Source organism: Myxocyprinus asiaticus, chromosome 13, assembly GCF_019703515.2.
Source record: "Myxocyprinus asiaticus isolate MX2 ecotype Aquarium Trade chromosome 13, UBuf_Myxa_2, whole genome shotgun sequence".
NCBI lineage: Eukaryota > Metazoa > Chordata > Actinopteri > Cypriniformes > Catostomidae > Myxocyprinus > Myxocyprinus asiaticus.
Window position 1 is genome coordinate 24,249,788 of NC_059356.1, and position 26,032 is coordinate 24,275,819.

Consider the following 26,032-nt stretch of genomic DNA (forward strand, 5'->3'; position numbering starts at 1 on the left):
CTACTGTGTTTGAATGATGCAGCATCCAGTCCACTAAGGGGCCGTTTACACGAAAACGTTTTTCAACTAAAAACGGAAAGCTTTTTATGCGTTTTGGCTGTCATTTTCACGACAACGGCGTTTTGGGGCCTGAAGACGGGTTTCAAAGTGCAAGTTTTTGAAAACAATGCCGTTATAGTCTCCGTGTAAACAAACAAATGTAAATTTGTGAAAACAATGACGTCATGTGCACACATATTACGTGTTATATAAAGAATGATGGATTGATAGGCATCAATTTGAGATGTAGAATTATCAATATGAATACTGGTGTCTGTGCAAATAACAATAATCAACAATTTATTCATTTGGAGTGTTTTGTATGGAGTGTGAACATTGTACATTAGGCAGAACCTGCAATTTGAAACTCTTTAAATGTATGGATTAAAATGGGAAAAATTTATTTGTATTTTAAATGTTATTTACTTTATTTGATGTACCTTTACCCTGCAATTCATTCACCCACCGCTTATGTATATAGCCTACAGACAGAGATGTGATGCCATATACAGTATTCAATGATATGCTTAGAATATGAAAACATGAGGCAATGCATGTTAGATCATGCTAGTACACAAGACCTCTCTCTCCGTCAGAAGATATCCATATATCAGAGTTCTGTCTGATATCCAAAACCAGTCAACATCAACAGCTTATGTTAACTTACTCTCCTACCAGCCCAAGAGTCAGCAGGGGGAATACAGAAGAAGGCAGGAGACGAAGTGATGGTAAAAATGAGCAGAGTTTATTGAATAATCTTGAGAGTTCAGTCTATAGGCATGCGCGCGAGTACTTAACGCGCGAGACATTCAAAACTACAATGGCGGACTACAGGACTGTGTCTGTGCTGCTCAAGATTGAGTTTGACGCTTCTCCAGCAAAGTAATTGTAGAAATGAAGCAACCTCGTCGTCCGTCCAGACAAAATTGCTCGATGCTTTCGCCATCTTCATTGTTTGTATTCAGCGCTCTGTGGAATAATGCTCATGTGCGCAGGCGCGTAGTGTTTCTTTACAAAGTGACATCGCCAACTACTGGCCTGGCACACATAATACAGCGTTTTTAGTCGTTTTCGCGGATCAGTGTGAACGGGGATCGTTTTGACATCGTTGTCGTGTAAACGTACCCTAAGTGTGTAATGGTGGCGGCCCCTGTACTAAATTTAAATTCAAAATTTTGAAAGAAATTCGGGTGCCAGAAAGGTTGAGGCCCGTCTAAATTAATACCTTTATCCCAGACAGCTCTAAAAGCCACCAATTACGTGCATTATATTTTAAATAAATTCACAAAATAAGAGTTTCAAATTTCAAAGCATAAGTGTATTATTCAAATAGCGTAAAGAAAACAGTAAACAAAAGGCAAGGAGTCCAAGACTCACAGAAAGAACAGCATATAATAATTAGCACATAAGTTACAACTGAACGAAACACACAACAAAAGTTACTAAAGTGTGGGTGTATGTGTGTGTAAATGTATGAGAAGAGTTCAGGCCGTAGGAGAGTTTGTGAAATGGTGCACGCTGGGTCCCGGATGCTTTGCATGTACCTGTATGACGACTGTGGGCAATGCTGCAGGACGTAGAGTGAGAGTCCAACAAAAGGGAATAAAGGTAGGTCAGAAGAATCAATGAATCACTTGGCGCTTCCACTTTAGACCTTTAATTTACCGTCACACCTTGACCATGGAGCTCTTCGGCGATTGAAGATCCTATGAACTCATGCCACTCCACTTTCACTCAAGAAATGCAATCAACGGCTATGAAAAATCCAGGCCTCACTCTCTGGTGATAAGCTCTGTCAAATTTGTCCCTCTGTTGTTTCTAAGTCTCTCCTCCGGTCGCGTTCCTAATCCACAACACAGTACACAAAATCAAACTTTCATTCTCCTTACACAGTTTAGCACACCTCAGTTTCAAATCTGTCTTCTTTCGGTGAACGACCTCTCCCCTATTCCTCACTGTTACCTTTATTGTTGACACCTGGCAATCTAATGAGCGGCCATTTTAGGTAGTGTTGCTGGATCTTTAAAGGCTCCGTCACAAGTGTTAGTATAAACCAATGTAAATCACTTCGACATACTTCAGAAAATTACAGATAGCACATTTAAGCTTTAAAGTATGGAAAAATAGGCAAAACAGTATAAATTCATGATATCATGACAACAGACATCAGTCATATAATTCACTATCTATAAAATGTTTATATAATTTTTACACGTTCACATTCACAAAATAAGTACCTCATCTCAAGTTATGGTTTAACGGTGCTTTTTATTACATACAGTATTCATCATTTTGCACATTTAAGTTAGCTGTACAAACAATAGTGCAATCGACTATTACACGTGTCATATAAGGTACCATGCAGCATACAAACCATCTAAAGCATCAGAGGATGACATTTGAGTTTTGTTACATGTATGACAGTGGGCAGAGCTGCCTGCAGCTGCAGAGTGACATGGAAAGAACGCAAGAACAACTTGACAACCACTACTGCCATCATAGTCTTTTTTATATTTATCCAACACATCCAACCTCTTCTGCCATTTCATTACTCTGGGAACAAAAACAGGAAAAAAAAAAAACATTTGCACTGTACATAACAGATTTGTATTTGCACTGTACATTACGGATAACAGATTTGTATTAGATTGCACTACGTATGTGTATGTGTGTATGTATGTACGTGTGTGTGTCTGTGTGTGTGTGTATGTACGTATGTGTATAATAATTTTTTATTATCTATGTCTTGATGCTGTTTTTGTATTGTTTTTGTATTGTACACTGGAAGCTCCTGTCACCAAGACAAATTCCTTGTATGTGTAAGCATACTTGGCAATAAAGCTGATTCTGATCATAGGGGCTGAATATGAACATAGTCTGGTTTAACAGTGGGGCAAAAGACGCTACTTATATTTCAAACATTAAATGTAAAGAACAAAATTAAATCCAAAATGAACAACATAGGTTGTGATTGCCCTCCACCTTTGAACGTCAAGTGGTTGATAACCTTTTGTCAGTTGTATGGAGCAAAAGTAGTGTAGACCAAATAAACTATGTATACAGGAAAAAAAAGAAAGGGGAAAAAAAAGCCATACTATGGCATGTATGTGTTTAAGCTGCTATATGGTGTACAGACCATATGTTTGACAGGCACTATTGGCTCCTCTGAAGGCAACCTGAAGCCCCATACTGAAAATGGGCTCATGCTCAGGGTAATTGGGCAGGTTTTATTGCTTTAGTGAAAGTTTGTTTGGCAGTCACTGGGGGGCAGCTGGACAGAAACCAAGGGAAAGAAGACCCCCAACCTCTGGATATTTGGTCCATGTTTAAACGTGACTTTGAATAAGGCGAATGACTTCATATTTGGTTTACTTAAAATAAGAATAATCCTATTGAATATACACTACCGTTCAAAAGTTTGGGGTCACCTGACTGAAATGATTCTCATGATCTTAAAAATCTTCTGATCTGAAGGCGTATGCTTAAATGTTTGAAATTAGTTTTGTAGACAAAAATATAATTGTGCCAACATATTAATTTATTTCATTATAAAACTAAAATTTTATATATATATATAAAAAAAAAAAAAACAGTTTTTGAAACGGATGACTTGGACCAAATAATAAAGAAAAGCAACCAATAAGTGCCCAGTATATAGATGGGAACTCCTTCAATACTGTTTAAAAAGCATCCCAGGGTGATACCTCAAGAAGCTGGTTGAGAAAATGTCAAGAGTACATTTCTGCAAAATCTAGGCAAAGGGTGACTACTTTGAAGATGCTAAAATATAACATAGTTTTGATTTATTTTGGATTTTTTTAGTCACAACATAATTCCCATAGTTCCATTTCTATTATTCCATAGTTGTGATGACTTTACTGTTATTCTAAAATGTGAAGAAAAAAAAAAATAAAGAATGAGTAAGTGACCCTAAACTTTTGAACGGTAGTGTACATACAGTAATAAACTGATTATTAACAAGTTATATGATGCCATTTGTAGACCTCTTGCAACAGGGGAAAGATGAACTCAACAAATAACAATAAAAACTATAGAAACATTATGACATCATTATGATATCATCAGCTCTTCGTAATTATTTCCAATGCAAGCACTAAAATACAAATACAGGTCTTTATGAAAGATATATAAAACAAAAGTAAAAAGAACATAAAAAAAAAAAAAAAAAAGTACTTCCAAACAATGTGTACATCAGACAGCCATAAATAAATCTAGTAGAATCTAAACACACATAGAAAGACAATATGCTTCCTCAGCAGATGAGAGACACTGTGCTTGAGCCGTTAGTCAAGCAACAGACAGAGGCTACAGATTAGGCTCTTATGGAAATGTCATATCTATAGAATATGGGACAATAATGTAGCATATCAATAGTGTTGCGTATTTGTCTTGCATTTTCAGTGTTTTTAAAACATTTTATGAGGTCTGGGATGCTTTGAGAGAAGCAAAATGGTCATGTTTTTGAAAATGTCAAAATGTCATTACCTTTAACAGGGTGTTTAAATCAGCCGTTTAAACTGGATTTCAGGATATGAGGCTGTTGTGGCTACAGGAAGCACAGTGTTGTTACTGTAAGCTAACAGCTCAGTCACGCAGCACCAGGTCAGGCTCAAAGCATTTTCACAAATACACTCACATCTTTCAGATAAGCTCAAGATCCTTTGGTTTCTGTTCTACAGCTTAAAATATTCAAATCACACACAAGCACACATTCAAGCATCATTTCTGTAAAGGATAGTTCTGAAAGTCTGTGTAATGAAAAGTGACTTGACCGTGCTTTCGTTACAAGGTCATATAAGGTTCGATGAATGAGTTTAACAGCGAGCCAGCCGGGAGTTTCTAAAGGAACGTAAAAACAGAGCAAGTGTGTGTTCGTATGGGTGAAATGGCAGCGTGTTTGCATCCTTTTCCTGCAGTGCACTGAGAAGACATGAGTTTCTCTTAAATCATGCTCTTTTCTTAGCTCTCTTTTTGTCTATGTGCTTTGTTTAAAGTCGTACTCTCTCCCCCTCTGAGGTCTGTGATATTTGGCGGGATCCTAGGTGGCAGGGGCCAGTTGAGGGGCCCTGTGTCCTCTCTGGATTTGGTTGGCGGTGTAGCGAGGCTGAGTTCCTGAACTTACTCCTCTGTTGTGGCTCTTTGGTTTCCCCCGGCATCATCCAGTCTTTTTCCACACAGACACATCTCCTTTCTTGTTTCTGGACAGATAACGTCTACACTTTGCAGAGCTCAGGGGAGCAATCAGCCAGGACTGCACATGCGTGTGTGCGTGCGAGTCATTCTCTTCACACCGGGTGAGAGGGTAGCTCAAGTAGGGAGGGGTGGAGCTTAGGGTTAGTTTCCATGGAGATGCAGTCATCCTTGCCTAGCTGGCGACGGGTGGCACTGAAGTAAGCATTCATCAACTGCATGATCTCAGTCAGCTGAGAGAGAGAGAGAGAGAGAGAGAGAGATGAATTTTGTAACTTTCCACTAAATTTTGCAAGCACTCACTAGTGAGTGCTAAGCATTTTATGGAATACTGTACATTACTACAATGACTCTGCCATACTAAAGGTAGTCTCGCATAGACAGACCTTTGACTAAACAGAATAAGGTTTAGTCCAAAGTGCAGCTTATTCTGGCCAAGAACTGCCAATAATCGGCACTTTTCCACCATCAGGCCGAACAGTTCTGAGCACAGTGTGGAATGGTTCCAGTAGCATTTCCACTTAAGCACAGTTTAGCATGCTACGATTACAAACCGTTCTTGTCCCGGATTTCTCTGGATGGTTAACAAACCATGCTGGTGGAATGGTTTTAGTATGTGGTGACTTAGACCTCGATATACTTCTGTAGAAGTTCTTCTTCGTTCAGGGGTAAAAAGTTCTAAACAGCTGAGCAGCGGTATACTGTTTCCGAACATTCAGACAACCGCCACACCGCTGTGGGAGGTGTTTAGAAGTACATTTAAATATGAGGACGCTACATGTAAAACCTTAAAAATATGTTATCAGTGACTTTATGCCTCATTCTGAGTAGAACTCACATGAGGTCAGTAAAAGGAGCTATTTTAACCACTTGATGATGATTTAAAATAATATACTCTATATGCAGTAGAAAATGTTTAATTTATCTTGATTACATTATGAATTCAAGACGCTAATGCGCTAACATGCTACACGTGGCCATAATATGCGATGGTTAAACTTTATTATGACACTGATAACAGACAAAAAAATTTAAATAAAAAAAATAAATCACATGACTTGGTCTTGGAAAATGTCTCCAAGCGAACGATTGTACAGATGTAGGTACATTTGCACCAGCTCGCTAATAACTCTGCACATCGATGCGTTCATGTTGACTGATTTTGACTCACTGAATAACGTAAACAAAATTAGCCATCAATGTAGGTGGAGCTCCAGGTCACACCTAACGATGATGTGGACCAATGGCAGTAAGAAGGTGTTTAGCAGCCAATAATAATTGTTCCTGTTGCAAACCACCGAAACGAATGCAAAAACACCTTTTTGGCCAGATTTTGTTCTAAATGACATCACACCTGTTCGTTCTTCGATTTCGTAGGAAGTAAATTGAGGCCTTCAAGAGTCTTTCAAAGATTTGTTGCCAGTAAGTGATTATTTACTCCTCAAAAGTATCAACGTGGTACCTTGTTTCACACGACTTGGTTTCCAGGCGGAAACAACTCCCGGAAGTCGCGGAAAGTTAGCCAATCAGATTAAAAGCTCGCAAGTTCACCTAATGCTACATTCAATTGCACCTGCGAAGCTCCTACGTCTGAATTGGGCATTTGTTATTACGATATGTCACGCATTCAAGTCGTAGACAAAATACAGAAGAAGCCAAACTAAAGAAAATACACAATGAATTTTTTTGTTGTACTAGTGGATAAGCGTACGTGAATACACTTGCATCACTTTAACAAGACCTGTATGACTTTTTAATGCATGGCACCAAACAATTTATTAATTAATTTGCATGAAAAACAAACAGCGATATGCAAGTCATTAGCTTTACATTAGTTGACAATGAGTTCTGTCAAATAAAAAAAATATATATTATTGAAATAACGCACTGAAATGTAAATAATTTTGCAAAATCATTGCTTTCCATCGTGTTCTATGCTGACATACCCATTCCAATGTCAGCAACTTGGGTATCATCTAGTTTTCCACTGGTAAAAACGACTTTGCTCATAATTACGATATTTCCGACTCCACTTGGAGGCTGCATTAGTACTTTCCTGTTTTATGTGCAATAAGCATCAGACGTCAGTAAACAGACTGTGGGTATGCCTCTGAAGCTGAGACTACACTGCAGGAGATCTTAAATCAGCAGGTGACAGATACACCTGCACTTAGATGCTTTTAATTTGTCATATATGCTATCCGCTCAGTTAGGGTTCAGAACAGCTTAGGGTGAATGTTGATGACTGGGCATTATTAAATGCATGTGAGCTACAGTAAATGTGTGTGTGAGCTGGCAGAGGAGGTCTTGCATTGCTCAGAGGCTGGCAGAGGTGAAGTGAAGTGGTTTGGCATGAAAGATAGATTCATCAGGTTAAACACACAAGAGCGACAGCACAGAGCGAAAGTCAGCCTACAGTAAATATCAGAAGCAAGACTGGTTCTCTCAGTGTTTCCACATGTGTGCAGATTGAATGTTACAGCTGGTCTGGCTTGTATTGTGCAAGTATTGCAGGGAGGTTTAAAGTACATTGAGCTAGAATTGCAGAAGGTTCTTCTGTATGTTGTGTCAACTCAACTTTAGGAGTGAACAGAAAATAAGTATTATGGCACATATGGTAGTTAGATATATGTTATTTGTGTATGTCAAATGTTCTAGCAATATATTTATTCAGTAAATCAAAGGTAATCTGAAACAAGAATTTTATATTTTCTGAAGAAATTATCCCTGCTGAGCTTGCATCCACGATGCTAGGGTGTTGTGGTTGGTTGTAAGGGCATTGCTATGTGGTTGATGGACCAGTAAGCAAACATCCAGAACACCAATATATCTTTTATATTTTGGTTCGTAGATATGGCTCGGGTCCCTTCTTTAATACAAGTCTATGAGGATTTTATCGCCCACCAGGCAAAAAAAAGAAAATGGTACATGCATCACTTAGAAAAGTAACAGCACAACTCTCCACAACAAGCTGCATGGTTTCATGTATCATTTATGTCTGGAGCACAAATGGTGGGGGATAAGTTACACACCAAAGCTTAACACTTCGGATATTAAATGATAAGCGGTTTTAAAAAACAGTAATATAGTGAAATTAATGATATGAATGTCCATTAAACTTGGACCTCCTGTTGAAAGGACAAAGAAATGTCCCTCTAAACTGACATGTAGGAGGAAGTTGTTTTTTGAGATGGTTCCCTTTTACCTTGGTGGTTTCAAAGAGCAGGTCCCGATCTCCTGCGGTGATCCTGAATGTGTTGCTGTCAGACACACCGTAGGAACAGATCTGACCAATGGGAAGAAACTCCAGAGCTTCAGCCTCACCCTGACGATAAAGAGACACACAGGAAGCAGCCACGCCCAGCCACAACTTCTGAGAGAAGCTTCCTGTCGAACTCTAAGAGAAACAGGAGGATGTCAAGCACAGCTTTCTCTCATTGTTATCCAATTAAGCTATGTGCTATAAAAGTGTGTGATGCAATCTCTCAGTACTCAGTGTTTTAGTTTTAAGTGTCATATACATTCATTTTAGTCCATTTTACTCAGACTAAAATGGAATATAATTTTAGTTGAAAAAAACAACAAAAAAAAAACATTTTAGTTGATGATAATGTGAAAAATGACAAATCAGTCATATTTTCACACATTTTGAAAAATGTATAATTATTTATTTCAACATTTACCAAACATACAGTATGCAAGATTTAACAACATACAATTCAACATGTGAAAACTGTCCTTATGAAAACCCGAGCACCTAATAAACCACATATAATGAGAATACTAAAGTATTAGCTACATTTTAGATGATAACGCTTTATGAATTCTTCAAGCTTTAGAAAATTTTACTAAAGGGATAGTTCACCCAAAAATACAAATTCTCTCGTCATTTGCTGACTCTCATACCATCCTAGATGTGTATGACTTACTTTCTTTTGCAGAACACAAATGAAGATTTTTAGAATATCTCAGCTCTGTAGGTCCATTCAATGCAAGTGAATGGTGACCAGAATTTTTAAGCTCCAAAAAGGACATAAAGGCAGCATAAAAGTAATCCATACGACTCCAGTGGTTAAATTCATGACTTCAGTAGCGATATGATAGGTGTGGGTGAGAAACAGATCAGTATTAAGTCTTTTTTACTATAAATTCTCCTCCCTGCCCAGTAGGTGATATGCATGAATAAGGTTAATTGCCAAAAACAAAAGAAGAATGTGAAAGTGAATATTTATAGTAAAAAAGGACTGATCTGATTCTAAAAATCTTCATTTGTGTTCTGCAGAAGAAAGACAGTCATTCATATCTGGGATGGCATGAGGGTGTGTAAATGATGAGAGAATTTTCATTTTTGGGTGAACTATTTCTGTAATTTAAAAATAAACGTACTATGTAGAAGTCCACTTCATAGAGCGTGCAGCCGAACCCCGACCACTGCCGTGCGATTGTGAGATAGGCGGCCATGCTGTCGCTGCGACTGTATCCCACTAGGGCTTTCCAGCGCTCCAATATGGCTGACATAACCACGGCGCCCTCCTCCCTCAGTCTGGCCCGCAGTCTTTGGTCCTGTTCCTGTCGGCGCTTGTGCCCCCACAGCGTCCCGGCCAGCAGACCCCCGGGGAAGGAAGGGCAGCCGGGGGGATCCACGGGGGCCAGCAGGGCCCGGGCCTCCACAACTTCAGCTGGGAAGAGCTGCTCCAGGGGTGGGTACGGAGAGAGGGCACTGAAATCTCCCAGCAGGCACTGCAGTCTCAGTGCTGCCAGGGAAAGCAGGTCATCCTCACGGGCTGGCAACTGCCCTCGCACCACCATCTCATGACACTGAGAAAGAGGGAATAAGTGAAGCAGAGAACGAGGGAAATTTTTCTTTGTTCATATGTGTGCTTTTTGTTCAACTGATAAAGAAGATACACATACATCTGTCAACACCAGTGTGAAACCAGTCCACATAAAACACAAATACAGGGAAGAATTGGAAAATCCCTCTTTCTATCTGTGACCTTGAGTCCTCTGTGCTGTTTCATGCAGATATATAATGTTTTAAATGGCCGTCTTCCAGCAGGGCTGGTAACAGTCATGTTACACCAGTCCTGCTTTAATTATCTAGCAGGAATGAATAGCTTTTATACTAAATGTTCTGAGGAAGATATCCATTATTAAAACTGAAACACATTCTACTGAAAGACATTTCCTTTGTAATTCCAATACCTTTACTATCAGGCATTTTTACCACATCATTTTTTCCTTCAATAATCAAAATTCAACAATCTCACTGTTTTCAGTCTATTTCAAGGATGTAAGCAAATATTCAAGATTCTCAATTTATTCACATTTTTATTCCACTTATTTTCATTTGGCTTTTCATCTTTCAGCTCATCAGTCCTTTCTTGCCTGTCTCATATTGCCCCTTGGGGATTAATATAGTTGTATTGAACTTTTACCTGCTCATAGAGGAAGAGGTACTCAATGCTGTCTGTGCTGATGTTATCTGTGTCCAGCAGACAGTAGAGCTTAAAGCAGAGTCTCCACTGAGAGTCAGAGTCTGGGTCATTAGCTGACAGACTGGAACAGAAAGAAAGAGAGAGAGAGAGATTTGTTAACGGAAAATTCTTTGTATCAGATATACATGTGAAATGTCAGCAAATAAACTTCAATAATATAAATAAAACTCTGTGGACCACAAGAAAGGTCCAGAAATGTACACCTCCATGCTAATCAGAGTGATAGGCTGAAATGTAAAATAAAGTTACAAAAAACAACCCAACAAAAATTGCCAAATTTGTCCAGGTTTAGCTAAATATCAAATGTCTATATTTGCATGCTCTCTAATTGTTTAGCTCAGGATTTATATTTAAATTAAAATCGAAGATTTATATTTGTATTTAATATTTACATTTAGATTTTAGGAATATTCTGGGTTTAACACAAGTGAAGCTCAATCAACAAAGTTACAAAAAAATAATATAATTCATTTTATAATAAATATATAATAAATAATAAAATTATTTTGACATCCCTCGTCTTAAAAAAAAAAAAAAAAAAACAGAATCGAGTTTACAGAGGGGTACTTACAATGAAAGTGAATGGGGACAATTTTTGGAGGGTTTAAAGGCAGAAATTTGAAGCTTTAATATTCATAAAAGCAATTGCATTAATTCTTCTGTCAAAACTTGTGTATTATTTGTAAAGTTGTTTAAATAGTTGTTTTTATAGTCGTTTTAGGGTTTGTGTCATCATGGCAAATTGGAAAATTGAATAAAACTTTACACAAAAGGTTAGTAAGTGATTTTATTACACTAAAATCATGTTTACATACATATTGTTTACATCTTGTGGCTATACTTTTTAAATTGAGTATTTTAATGTTTACGGATTGGCCCCATTCACTTCCATTGTAAGTGCCTCACTGTAACCCAGATTTATGCTTTTTTTTTTTTAAAGAAAAGGAGGGACGAGTCAAAATATTTTTTGTAATCAGCATTATGCCACAAATCCTGTCGATTAAGCTTAACTTGTATTGAACCCGGAATATTCCTTAAAAATTTTACTGAAGATTTATATTTGTATTAGGGTTATAAATATGCTTTACAGAACTACTTAGTAACCTATTTATTTAATAATAATAATAATAATAATAATAATAATAATGAGACATTTGAGAACAGCAATATTCAAAACTTATTTAGGTAGATCTAGACAAAATAGCAGTTATTTATAGCTAAATCTTTCAAATTGGGCTTTTTTTTTTTAACTAAAATTCACTATTTTACATTCGATGCCACATAAATCAGTCATTTTCACATTTATTCAGTCTTTTTGTAGCACAGGAGACTTTAAAGACAAGGCATGATGAATTACAAATAAAATCTGCCAACAATCCCTTAACACATGACTAAACTCACCTCAACAGAATCACATGACTCTGATTCACCGAGCTGTTTCTGCTGTATGTGCAGTTTTGCACTCACGGGTTTGCTTGTGTGTTTGTACACACGCGTTTGATAAAAAGACTAGGCGTGTCCATGAACCCACTTCTGGGAACAGTTGGCATTGAGACGTGCAAACAAACACACACACACACACACACACGCACACAACAACAACAACAACAACAACAACACACTTCCAAGAATAAAGCAGATGCCTTGAATTCTGCCAGGTTTGCTTATCTCTAATTCAGTTTGCTTTTCACATCAGTTAACGCTGATGACATCAGTCTCACCTTGAAATGTCTATTGGAACTGTGAATACAAATAAAAAGCTGTCTGACCCATGTCCATTCTCACAGAGTGGGTGTGTGTTCGAGTTCATTTGTTTAAATGTACTTGTGGAGATTTGTTAAAGCATTAGGAAAGTGAATGAATCAAAGAAGAAGGTCTACAACCCTTACAAAGTAGTACTGTGGCACTACCATGGTACACTGACAGTAATACCAAGGTATTTGAATATACTGTATATCATGTTACAGAGTACCTTTTTTCATGTAACATAGTATTTACCTAAATTACAATTGTACTACCATGGTACATGGTACAAAACATAGTATTCCCGTGGTACTTTCTGGCACTTTTTGTATATGAACTTTGTGCTCCCGTGGGACGTTATTAACCTCTAGATTCCCTTCACTCACTAAACATCAATTCCACAGCAACTAGGTCAAGAGATTTAGTAAAAGATAGAGTTACTTTTCAAATCTGGTGATGACATCAGCAATTATGGTGCTGCCTCCAATAGCTTTCTCCCAGCATGAATTCTGCTCAAAAAGAGCAAATGTGTTTCTGCTGTCCTGCAGTCCGAGGCACTCTGCCATTTTCCTCACGACCTGCACAGAGAAGGTGAGAGAAATGATATTGGAATTACTGGAGGGTGTACACAAAGTTTTGTTGAAACTGAATTAGAACATTTGAAAAGATTTAAATCACTATAGAGGAAATGGCTGTGTGTGTACCTCATTAGCCGTAGTGTGCGAGGTGATTGGGATCTGGCAGCAGCCTGGTCCAGGGTAGTGCACAGTACACAGTATCTCCTGCCTCCCCATGAGCCCCTGGATCTCTTCCCATGAGGGAACACACTCACGGCCACGTGTCTTTTCCAGAGATTGGGCTATGAATGACGCGTAGCTCTCCACCTCTGGGTCCACATACAAACTCTGAACCCTAACGGAGAAAAGGCTACATTCACACAGTGTTTTGGATTGACAACAATATTCACTAACAGGTGTGACACTTGAATTGTCTTGCTTACAGGAGCAGATAAAATCCTGTCTATGAAAAGTCTTGTGATAGCCATGTATAACACCTGTAACAATACTAACAGACCTTATTCAATGTAGCGCCATCTTTGGGAATGAAAACGAGGCTATGATGGATAGACTTACCATCTCTTCAATGGCACGCACTGTATAAAGCTCTTAGATCACATCTGATGTTCAACTCATGATGTCTGGAGTTTTTTGTCTACTGAATGATCTTGGAAAGATATTTTTTCAATGTTTTTTCAGAAGAACGATCCAAAAACACTTTAAATTGCAGTACAGCCCATTGAAGAGACTGTACGTCCATCCCTTACATCCTCATTGTCATTCCCGCCAAAAATAGTGATGGTGCTGCTGTGAATAAGGTCTATAGTTACTAAATATCAGCCATATTTTAAAGATGGCGACTTCCATAACACCGGAAAGTCTTCCTACTATTGACACAATGTTATTTGGAAAACAAGTCCAATTGAGGCGTGAGTTCAGCTGTCAAATCTTAATTGAACGTGTGTACAGTGCAGTATTTGGGTTGCGCCCGCAAAACAACTGGATTTTAAACCTTCGGATTAAATACAGCTTATACTGTATATACGACTCTGTGAGATAAATGAAACCCTACCTGAAAAAATGCAACATACATGAGACAAGTGTGTGTGCACAATGCAGTGTCTATTACATTCTAAGACAGACAACTTATGGTCCACAAAAGTTCTATCAAAGTCCCTTTAAGGCAAGTCAGGTCACTCAGCGGCCATATTTGTAACTCCTCCATGCAACTATTTTCTATTGATACAAGCATAGCTCCTATCTACTTGACTGGAAAAAGACCAAAACTGCTGGTCAATGGTATCATAAAACTGCTTCTTTAGCTAAACACACACACACACAAATTATATATATATATATATATATATATATATATATGATTTTTTTCCAAGCTGGTCCGACTAATATGCATGCACATTCTCGAGTAAACTTACAGGTGATGTCTATATCAAAAATGTGACTGGCTCTTTTAACTGGACTTCCATTCATACAGCTGTTATATTTAGCAATACAATTTCTCCCATTCATATGTATACCAGTGATCTTTTCACAAAGCTAATTGAGTTGTGATTCACTTTCATTTATAACCAAACTGTGCTTGAACAGAACAATTTTAAGCACTCCAAACAGGACCGATAACTGTACTCTACTAATGTGTGAACGGAGCCAAAAGATTTCAGACTTTACAGGAACCATTTATAAGATCCTATTTCTTGTCTTAACCACAGAATTTCCCTCCAAAACAATAAAGGGGAAGTTGTGAGGACTCTATGTTTAGTGCGTGTATTTGTAACATGAAGTGTCGGCATTTGGTAATCACATGGATGGCGTAGGCCCTAATTGTGTTAAGTAAACACATGCGGGAAACGTCTGGGGGCCTCTGGAGAACACAGACCGCTCCACCTCCATTATACCAGCTGCCTCTGTAATCAAAGCCCTGTGGTCAACACACCATTTCCTCGCTACACGCTCGTTTATTTAGCTATTCTCTTATTTGTCTGTCCTTCGCTCCCATCTTTCCTCCAAGCCTGGCAATATTTTCAGACTCAATTAGCCGTTGGATTCAGAATGCATTGTTCAGTCGTGCCTTTCCCAAACCCCTCAAGGAAAAGAGCAAGTGAACATGAAGTAAACTTTCCAATCCAGTCAACCTCAGGCAGTCGATATTTCCTACACACTCGACCACAGAACCGGAGGCTGTTGTGCATGTTTATACTCAAGACCATCAGATAAAGAGGAAGGTTTGTGTGTGTATGTTTGAATCCAGTCAGTGGGTTCATGACTGTATGCATCCACTGCAGCGTATACACAGTCGCCCCAAAATGTATTTGGACACTTTGTCACTTAAAATGCACTTTAAAATGTATGCTTTTCTCAGAACAAACTTAACTTTTCTAGTCTTTTGTGCAATTACTTTTAACAAGGACTGTTGATCCATAAAAGTTGTTAATCAAATTTATTACATGATATTAATCAAATTATTCGCACCTAATTGCATGTAGAAATATTTGAGAAAGCCCAACAAATAACAATTAAATAATAATGATTAAATAATTATAAATATAATATAATGTATATCTTATACAGTAAACATAATAATTCAGATAATTAAAATGTATTACATTATTGTGACTGATGAGTAAAGTGCTGATAAGACAGAAAATTGCCTTAAGAATCCAGTATATTGTTTATTCCCATATTATTGAACATGAGCCTATCATTGGCCTACAGTCCACAGCGATCCATTTTGCAACTGAATTCATCAATCTGTCTGAGATTTTTAATCAGGGCTTGTCTAAGGATGTGTCAGTGTTCACATGCATCAGTTGAACGCTTTTGGAGCGTCTCACTTTGCTTGAGTTGCTTCACAAACACAGCGTTTGGTCGCTGTGTCAAGTTAAACAGTTTAAAACTTAGAAAAACACATCTCGAGATCCCTGCATTTGGAACTGCGCTCCATCCAGCAGTTTGAACGCAAGGATGCGTTCTCATCTTGTGCTTTTGCTAGCTTTGAGCAAGTATGAGTGCAGTTTGTTGTCTGTATAGCTGCCCGTTGCCTATAGACAACAGGCTGTACTGCAGTTTAAAGTGTTTTTGGATCGTTCCGCGGACAAAACATTGATAAAATATCTGTCCAAGAACATTCAGTATACAAAGAACTTCAGACAACATGAGTTGTGTTGTCCAGATCATCTGGACAAGAGGAAGGGAAATTATGTTAAAATGCTGTTTGTTGATTACAGTTCAGCTTTTAATACTATAATTCCCTCTAAACTCACCACCAAGTTGGAGGACCTAGGATTTAGCCCATCTCTGCATCAGTGGATTTCCAACTTCCTGAATGACAAGCCACAAACAGTAAGGGTGGGCAGACATGTCTCACCCCACCTCACCCTCAGCACTGGAGCCCCACAGTGTTGTGTTCTAAGCCCCCTGCTGTACACTTATGACTGTGTGGCCACTTCCAACTCCACCACTATTTTCAAGTTTGCTGACGACACCATTGTGGTGGGCCTGATCTCTGATAACAACGAGAGGGCCTATCTGCAGGAGATCAAAGGCCTGGAGGACTGGTGCCAGGAGAACAACCTCCTTTTGAATGTCAGCAAGACAAAGGAGCTGATAGTGGACATCAGCACAAAGCAGGAGAGGAACTACCACCACATTATGATCAACGGGGCCACAGTGGAGAGAGTGGACAGTTTCTGATATCTTGGCATACACATCTCAAACGATCTGTCATGGACCTGCCACATTAACACACTGGTGAAGAAGGCCTACAGCAAACGATGCTGGACCAAAGCCAGGAAGATCATGAAAGACCTCAGCCATCCTAATAATGGACTCTTCTCTTTGTTGCAGTCAGGGAAACGCTTCAGCTCCCTGATGGCCAAAACAGAGAAAATGAGAAGGAGCTTCTTTCCCCAGGCCATCCGTGTCCTGAACCAAGGACAACACCAGGACTAGTTTCACTATTCAACACCACACACTTGAAGCAATATACACTATCATATTATATATTATCATTATATACATCTACAACATCACCTCTATAACATCAGCCTGTTGCAGGTCAACATTACTGCACAATTACACTTTACCTTGCACAATGTACATATTGCCAGTCAAACTGTTGCTGCTACCACATCTACATCTGTCATTATGCACTGCACATTATTTCATATTCATATGCATACTTTGTACATACAGTATATATTTCTTCTTTCTCTTATTTTATTGTGTATTTTATTGTGTTGTAAATTTTGTTTTTTACTTCTATTTCTACTCCTTATCTATATATAGTCAAGTCATTTCAAGTCAAGTCATTTTTATTTGTATTGCGCCTTTCACAACACACATCGTTTCAAAGCAGCTTTACAGAAGATCAGGCATTAACAGAAGATAAAACTGTAATATCTATAATGTCTTAGAGTCATCATTGTGTAGTTTGATAAAATACGATTGTGTATTGTTTAAAAATAAGTAATTAAATAATAATTGTATTTATAACCCCAGTGAGCAAGCCGAAGGCGACTGTGGCAAGGAACACAAAACTCCATAAGATGTTGGTTGAGATATATATATATATATATATATATATATATATATATATATATATATATATATATATATATATATATATATATATATTTCACTACATGTCGTACTGTGTATGGTTATGTATGTGACCAATAAAACTTGAAACTTGTGAAAGATCAGATGTGATCTAGGAGCTTTACACAGCTTTATACCATTCGCGCCATTGAAGACATGGCAAGTCTTCGCTTACTGCCCCCTGCTGAAAACAGGTGGTAATTCAGGCTTGAATTGCTCAGATGGTAGAAATATTCCATATTATGGTTTGGGGATAGGGTTGGAAACCGAGAATCTTTGTAACTTTCGGTTACTTAAACGGTTCTTTTGCGTGCAATTTTCCGCCGATGCGGCTGGAACACCATCCTGAAATACTCTGACAGTGTTTCCAGCATCACATCTCTGCAGCAGCGCTGCCCTCTACTGACTCTACAGTGTAAAACACACAACCCTCAATTGTGTCCCCCGGTTAAATAGTGTCCCCATGGGGTTCGGGACGCAATGGTTTTTCCATCATAATTGCTGGTGGTCATATAAGATTGGAAGGTGTGTAAATATGTAAAATATTTTGTTATATTAATGTTCAGTAATTCTGTAGAAGATAGCTTGCCAACTGAAGCTAACTGAAAAACACACAGAACAAGAAATGTTTAATTTCACGATCTATAGCTATAGTAATATACTATTATGTGTAACAAATTATTTAAAAGTCATTAAATGTCGTATTTACAAAGTTATATGGACATACAACATAAAAGGATTTTGTAGGATTTTTACTCAGGCAGTGAATATAGTACTCATTAAAAGTCCTATGAGCCAATGGAATCACTAGGAATCGCTATGTCAGATGCGGACTCTATTTTACACAATTCATCACGACACCAGCTCTTTTGAGTCTACACCGCGAAACATACACGCTTCCGGTCTAGTTCGATTCCTGAAAGAACCATTCTAATGAGTAGTGATGGGAAGATCAGATAATTTTACTGACTTGGATATTTGAGTCTTGTTCAGCAAAATTAATGAATCGTTTTTCAAGTCATTTTGTTCATCATGTGACAGGCTCTACAGGAAACAGAACTGATTATCTCACCTCCCGAGTCAGTCTTCGGAGTTCAGATCGGAGTCTTCGTTCATTTGACACGTGACCTCCAGGCTCAGCACTCATTCACGAATGACAATTACTGGTCTTTTTTCATAATTGTTTTCTTTACAGCTCACAGTCAATGTGTTGCAGTTGTTTGTATTATGATGAGTACATGCCAGTAAGGCAATAAATGACTTTTTAAAATCATATGAATTGTCATGATGAATTATTTTCATGTATTTCATGCAGGAAGTGTTGACACGATATTTTATCCCAAGTGTAAAATTAGTCTTGTCTACTCCCAACAAGAACTTAAGAAGAAATAAATAAATAATACAATGAGATGATGCATCATGAAGGAAAAATAAATTAGAGTTTATTTAAAATCAGCTCAATAAACAAGTAAATAATATGGGGTTTCCTTATAGCTCTTGTATTTTTTGATATTTTCTGATGAGAAGATAAAAGTCATACAAAGTTTAAATCAATACTCTTTATTACCAGATTCAATGGGATGGGAAAAAACATCATGACAGAAATATTCAAAGTTATGAATTGCAAGAAATAAAGAAGCTAAAATGACCAGAAACACTTTGTGTGACTGTAAGAGCAAAAATAAAGCATCTCAAACTGCTTGTTGGGAGCATTAAGGAGTATTAAGTAACTTCTGTTTGCAATACAGAGACTTCAGTGAACAACTTGTACCCGAAGACTGACTCGGGAGGTGAACTAATCAGTTCTAGTGATGTCCAGTTCGTGAACGAATCGTTTTTTTTTAACAGGTTCTTTTTAGTGAACGAGTTGAACTAGTTCACCAAATCGGACTGAATAGTTTGAAACAGTTCGCATCTTGATTTGACACTGATCCACAAGTTACTCTATCTTAACCTGTCTCTCGGATGTGCCTGACACTACGAATCGAAATGAGCCGATAACTGGGAGTAATATGATTCTAGAACTGGTGATATCTGCTTTTGCCAACTCTTCTTTGCAATTAACCGCTCCAACTAGTTCACAAATCGGACTGAACGCTCGGGTCGCAACAGCTCTCGAGTCAACAGTACAATGAGTCGCTCACAGCAGTTCTCGAGTAAACAGTACACTGAACTGAGAATCGCCTCTTTCGGAGGTGTCCGACACCCTGAGAACTGATGAGCTTGCTAACATTGAGCATGTGTGTGATTAAGGGGTGAAACTTACAGTGGCATGCAAAAGTTTGGGCACCCCTGGTTAAAATTTCTGTTGCTGTGAATAGTTAAGTGAGTAGATGAAGAACTGATCTCCAAAAGGCATAAAGTTAAAGATGAAACATTCTTTTCAACATTTTAAGCAATATTAGTGTATTATTTTTATTTTGTACAATTTTAGAGTGAAAAAAGGGAAAGGAGCACCATGCTAAAGTTTGGGCACCCCAAGAGATTTGAGCTCTCAGATAACTATTACCAAAGTCTCAGACCTTAATTAGCTTGTTAGGGCTATGGCTTGTTCACAATCATCATTTGGAAAGGCCAGGTGATGCAAATTTCAAAGCTTTAAACATACTCTGACTCCTCAAATCTTGACCCAACAATCAGCAGCCATGGGCTCCTCTAAGCAGCTGCCTAGCACTCTGAAAATTAAAATAATTGATGCCCACAAAGCGGGAGAATGCTATAAGAAGATAGCAAAGCGTTTTCAGGTAGCTGTTTCCTCAGTTCATAATGTAATTAAGAAATGGCAGTTAACAGGAACGGTGGAGTTCAATGTAGGATTGCTAGAAAGGCAAATCAAAAACTCTGTTTGACTGCAAAAGACCATAAGGAAGATTTAACAGACTCTGGAGTAGTGGTGCACTGTTCTACTGTACAGCGACACCTGCACAAATATGACCTTCATGGAAGAGTCGTAAGAAGAAAACCTTTCCTGCATCCTCACCACAAATTTCAGCATCAGAAGTTTGCAAATGAGCATCTAAACAAGCCTGATGCATTTTGGAAACAAGTCCTGCAGACTGATGAAGTTAAAATATAACTTTTTGGCTGCAATGAGCAAAGGTATGTTTGGAGAAAAAAGGGTGCAGGATGTCATGAAAAGAACACCTCTCCAACTGTTAAGCACGGGGGTGGATCGATCATGCTTTGGGCTTGTGTTGATGCCAGTGGCACAGGGGAACATTTCACTGGTAGAGGAAAGAATGGATTAACTAAATACCAGCATATTCTGGAAGCAAACATCACACCATCTGTACAAAAGCTGAAGATGAAAGAGGATTGCTTCTACAACAGGATAATGATCCTAAACACACCTCAAAATCCACAATGGATGACCTCAAGAGGCGCAAGCTGAAGGTTTTGCCATGGCCCTCACAGTCCCCCGACCTATACATCATCAAATATCTGTGGATAGACCTCAAAAAAGCAGTGCATGCAAGACGGCCCAAGAATCTCACAGAACTATTGCAAGGAAGAATGGGCGAAAATCCCCCAAACAAAAATGGAAAGACACTTAGCTGGCTACAAAAAGCTTTTACAAGCTGTGATACTTGCCAGGGGGTGTTAAAAAGTACTGACCATGCAGAGTGCCCAAATTTTGCTTCGGGCCCTTTTCTTTTTTTGTTATTTTGAAACTGTAAAAGATGAATATAAAAAAGTAAAATTGCTTAAAATATTAAAGAAATGTGTCATCTTTAACTTTAAGCTTTTTGGAAATCAGGCCATCTTTTGCTCGCTTAGATATTCACAGCAACAGAAATTTTGATCAAGGGTGCCCAAACTTTTGCATGCCACTGTATGTTTCAGGTGTATTTTGCTGAACATCAGAGAGTGTAACAAATAAAACATACTGGTATGTTTATGACTTGATTGTATTACCGTTTATCAACGTATGAAGATGATCCAGTCTACAGCTCTCGAGTCAACAGTACACTGATCTGAGGACAGCAGCTCTTGAGTCAACAGTACATTGAGTCGATCACAGCTGTTTGCGAGTCACCAGTAGTGATGGGATTAGAATAAAGTTACATTCAAAAAGTATTTTAATTACTGAAGAGATTACTTTGCATTTTATTGTCATTTGTTTCATTTAATATTTAGTCCTTCCAGATGGAAAACATTTATACATATAAATTATGCGATCCAAAGTGCATTTGAACAGCGGTGAAACACTTTCTTATGATGTGTTACATTCATACGAGCAGACAGAGAAGTATGTTTGAAGTTTGGAGCAGAAGAAATAGAAATAAACTTTGTGTAAATTGTCAGCTTTACACTAAGCTAAAATGCTATTTCTAGCCATTTTACATGCACGTTACCAGGCACAATCATATTTTTTTATCAAGAAAATTCACGTTACATCATAATTTCTTTTTTTCTAGTAAGACCTTTGATATTAGGGCAAAAATCTTATTTTTGATAATTTTTGTATTGTTTTAGTGTAAAAATATCTGAAAATCCTTAAAACAAGATCAATTAGATTTATCTTTTAGAAACAACACTGCATAAGATATTTAGGTTTTTCAGAGAATGTAGTGGAATACATTTTAAAAGTAACCCTCCCAACCCTGGCTATATGGAGGTGAACTAATCTTTCTGTTTCTCATAATTTGTCCTTTGCTGAATTATAATTTTTTCCTTACTGGGACTATAATCAAAGTTTGCATTCATAATTCTGCTCAAATGAACGAAATGACTTGAATAAAGATTTGTTCATTTTGCTGAACGAGACTCAAAGATCAAAGTCAGTAAAATGATCCGATCTTCCCATCACTAGTCACCAGTACACTGAACTGAGAATCGCCTCTTTCGGACATAATACTGACAACTGCTGATCAGTGAGCAGCTGATGAGCATGCGTGAACCGAGGATTTGAATGAGGGGGTGAAACGTTTCAGTTGAGAGATGTAAACAAATTTTACTATTGAGTATTGTGCATGCAGATTATATCTGAAGTTCTGATGAGCTGGATCATGATTTCTGTAAAAAAGGGTGAGTTGATTAAAACTAGTTTAATCACTTTTTATGCTTTAAACGTGTAGATCATCCACGTTTGTATATCAGTGTCAGTATTGTGTGCTTTAGGTGCAAAACTTTAATGTAGGATGTATTGTAAGAGCACTGAATGAAACACTGATGACAATAAACACCCTTATTATTATAACTTAATTAAATAAAATGTTATAATCAGCAACATGCCCTTACATATGGCTTTATTGAATGTGTTTGTGCGTGTATTCTATGACGCCGGCGTATTAGCATTATATACAGTGACGTCATTACGTGATGATGTAAATGAACTGGTGAATCGGTTTTTTGAACCAGTTCATTGAAACGAACCATCCGAAAGAACCAGTTCACGGAATAGAATCGGACTTCCCATCACTAATCAGTTCTGTTTCCTGTACGAACTATCCCCTTGCCAAATGAATGAAACACGAGCATGGATTTTGCACATGCGTGGCTGCGACAAATTGAACGAATCACTCTCTGAGACTACTCGTTCTTCCAAGTCATACAAAAGATTCGTTCAAAATGAACGAATCGTTCATGAACGACCCATCACTACTAATGAGCCAGTACTTTTGAATCTACAGTGCGAAACATACAGCGCTTCCAGTAATCTTATTCTGATTGTGCAAGTTAGGAATGTTTAACTCTAAATAAAATAAGAAGTTGAAGTCTCACAAGCCTGAATTACAACATTAGGCTACATGACACAGTCTAAACTGTCTCTGGAACTGTTACTGTTTATTTAATGATGACCTGTGTCTCTTTTAAATCAAGCAGGGCTGTTAGTGACTGGTTGTTCATATGACAATGTATAATTAAAAGATACACAAGTTTCGTTGTAATAAGTGGAATTTTATAAAATAATAAATGAATTAATGAAATATGCTATCACATTTCGTGTTAGTTTAGATTTAATTATAGTAAGGATCTATTATTGGATTGTATTTATGTCTCTAAAAAGTCTGCAAACACACCTTTTACAAGAAATGTATTACATTTATTTCTGATTTGTTATATCTGCTCTGTAGAAATCTGAAATGATCTCATTATTTGGTAACAGACAGCAGAGGGTAGTAAATGCAATAAGAATTGCATTTCTCATTTCCAAATAATTCTTTTTAAAAAAGGTATTAAAAGAATTAATGGAATCATTACTGGAACCATCAAGGAACCGGAATCATTAAGAGGAATCCTTACGATTCACAACACTATTTGGGGACATGATTAAATCTGATCATTTATTTTTAACATATTACTTTTTTATATAATAAATTGCACTGAATTAACACAACAAGTCAACAGCCCAACTTTTAACCAATTTGGTGATTTTTAATGTATAATGTCAGTTCCCCTCAAATTCACACAGGTGTCCTAGCAGACTAACTACAAGTGTAGTTCATCATTTAAATTATGGACCTGTTTCACTGGTGTCTGACAACCAGTACTAAGTATTGCCAGCATTTCAATTGGTTGCTAAAATATCCAAATACCTTTTGGGGCCACTGTATTAGTGCAGCCATTGTCGGACCATATTATTGAACCAGGTTTGAAAACATCTTAGGAACTTAACTCACTTATTATGACCATGAAGAGTAACTGACCTCTTCAGGTGAAAGCGCAGGTATTTGAGTATGCTGCAGCTGGGCAGGAAGGTGCAACTCATGCAGGTAAGCAGCTGCCAGTATCTGAGATGCAGGTTCGGCTGCGTCTGCAGGTGTGTCGGGCTTCGTGAATGCGAGTTGGTGACACTGGTCTGTTTGATGAGCTGGCAGTAGAGCTCGTCTCTCAGCGGCCGCAGGTCGAGGCAGGTCTGCAGGATTCCCTGGATTAGAGGAATGGGCTCGCGGGCTGACTCTAACTGCTGGAGACAGTTGAACAGCCTCACCGCCTCCTCACGGACGGATGTGTAGCCTTTATTGGCCATATCTGCAGAAGGAGAGAGAGGGTGGGTGTTTTAACTGGCACAAGAAGGAGGACATATTCCTGGATCAAAATACAGTAATTTGTTGGACTGGAACAATGTTTCTATTTGTGCCCCAACCCCAAAACTAGAGGGCACTGATTGGTTGATAAGAATGTCGTTCAAGCCCCTAACCCTAGCTTTAAGTCTAACCCTAAAATCTGATTGATTAATTTACATGTTGATCCATGACCAACAAAAACATTGATTCATGAACATGACCTATTTGGATAAATCATGTTAAAGGCATAATTGACCCAAAAAAGAAAATTCTGTCATCATGTACTCACCCTCATGTTGTTCCAAACTTGTAGGACCTTATTTTTTTCTGTGGCACATAAAGTGAGATGTTAGGTGAAATGTTAGTCTCAGTCACCATTCACTTTTATTGTATGGAATAAAGATGCAATGAAAGTAAATGTCGACTAAGGCTAACATTCATGAACATCATGAGGGTGAGTAAATGATGACAGAATTTTCATTTTTGGGTGAACTGTTCAAGCATTAATTGTGTATGTATGCATAGTACATATAATATATGGGTGTTTCTTCAACTACGGGCACATTTCTGAGATTTCAACTTTTCTCTGTTATATTAATACTTGGAAACTTTTTCCATAGCTTCATCATGCTACCTTTCAAATGCTTTCTATTTATAGACTGGTAGCTATAGTTACTCTGAAATTAGTGTTAGCAAGACAAAGGAGTCTGTCATTTTAGTCCAAAATATAGTTTCCACCATAGAACGCTTTCATACACAAAACATAATTTGAGATGAGATGAAATGTCAGGAAAATTAAAGAAATGTCAGAATTCTTCTGTGATGATGAGAATTTATAGCAAAAATACAAATACTGATCAATTTCTTACCTACACCTATCTTATCGCTTCTGAAGACATGGATTAAACCACTGGAGTTGTATGGATTACTTTTATGCTGCCTTTATGTGCTTTCTGGAGCTTCAACATTTTTGTACCCATTCGCTTACATGGTGAGGACCTACAGAGCTGAAATATTCTTCTAAAAATCTTCATTTGTGTTCAGCAGAAGATAAAAAGTCATACACATCTGGGATGGCATGAGGGTGAGTAAATGATTTTCGTTTTTGGGTAAACTATCCCTTTAAGAGATTTTCTTTTCTAAAAGTCCTCAGGGCCAAAAGTGCCCATAGTTCGATGTCTGTATGCTTGACTTACATGTGTGGTGGAGACTGCCGTAGGGGAAAGGCAGTAGTGGGGCGTAGAGAGGGCTCTGTGTGTACCGTAGTATGGGATTATGCTTATAGATGTGTTCCACAACCTCTGGATTGAATTTGTTCTCCTACACAAACACACATAAACACCCATGAACACACACAAAG

At 37.9% G+C, this 26,032-nt stretch overlaps 1 protein-coding gene across 1 annotated transcript in view; it reads right to left on the bottom strand.

Moving 5' to 3' along the window:
• Positions 1–2,287: 2,287 nt before the first annotated feature.
• The window catches only part of LOC127449769 (pleckstrin homology domain-containing family H member 3-like), a 69,204-nt gene continuing 45,459 nt past the window's right edge, over positions 2,288–26,032 (bottom strand). The window contains exons 6-13 of the mRNA XM_051713307.1: positions 25,869–25,992; positions 24,313–24,637; positions 13,196–13,403; positions 12,933–13,069; positions 10,689–10,809; positions 9,637–10,068; positions 8,456–8,647; positions 2,288–5,483 (exon numbers count right to left, since the gene is read on the bottom strand). Of these exons, the coding sequence (XP_051569267.1) occupies positions 5,346–5,483; positions 8,456–8,647; positions 9,637–10,068; positions 10,689–10,809; positions 12,933–13,069; positions 13,196–13,403; positions 24,313–24,637; positions 25,869–25,992 (1,677 nt within the window). The 3' untranslated portion in view covers positions 2,288–5,345. The remainder of the gene's footprint in view (positions 5,484–8,455; positions 8,648–9,636; positions 10,069–10,688; positions 10,810–12,932; positions 13,070–13,195; positions 13,404–24,312; positions 24,638–25,868; positions 25,993–26,032) is intronic.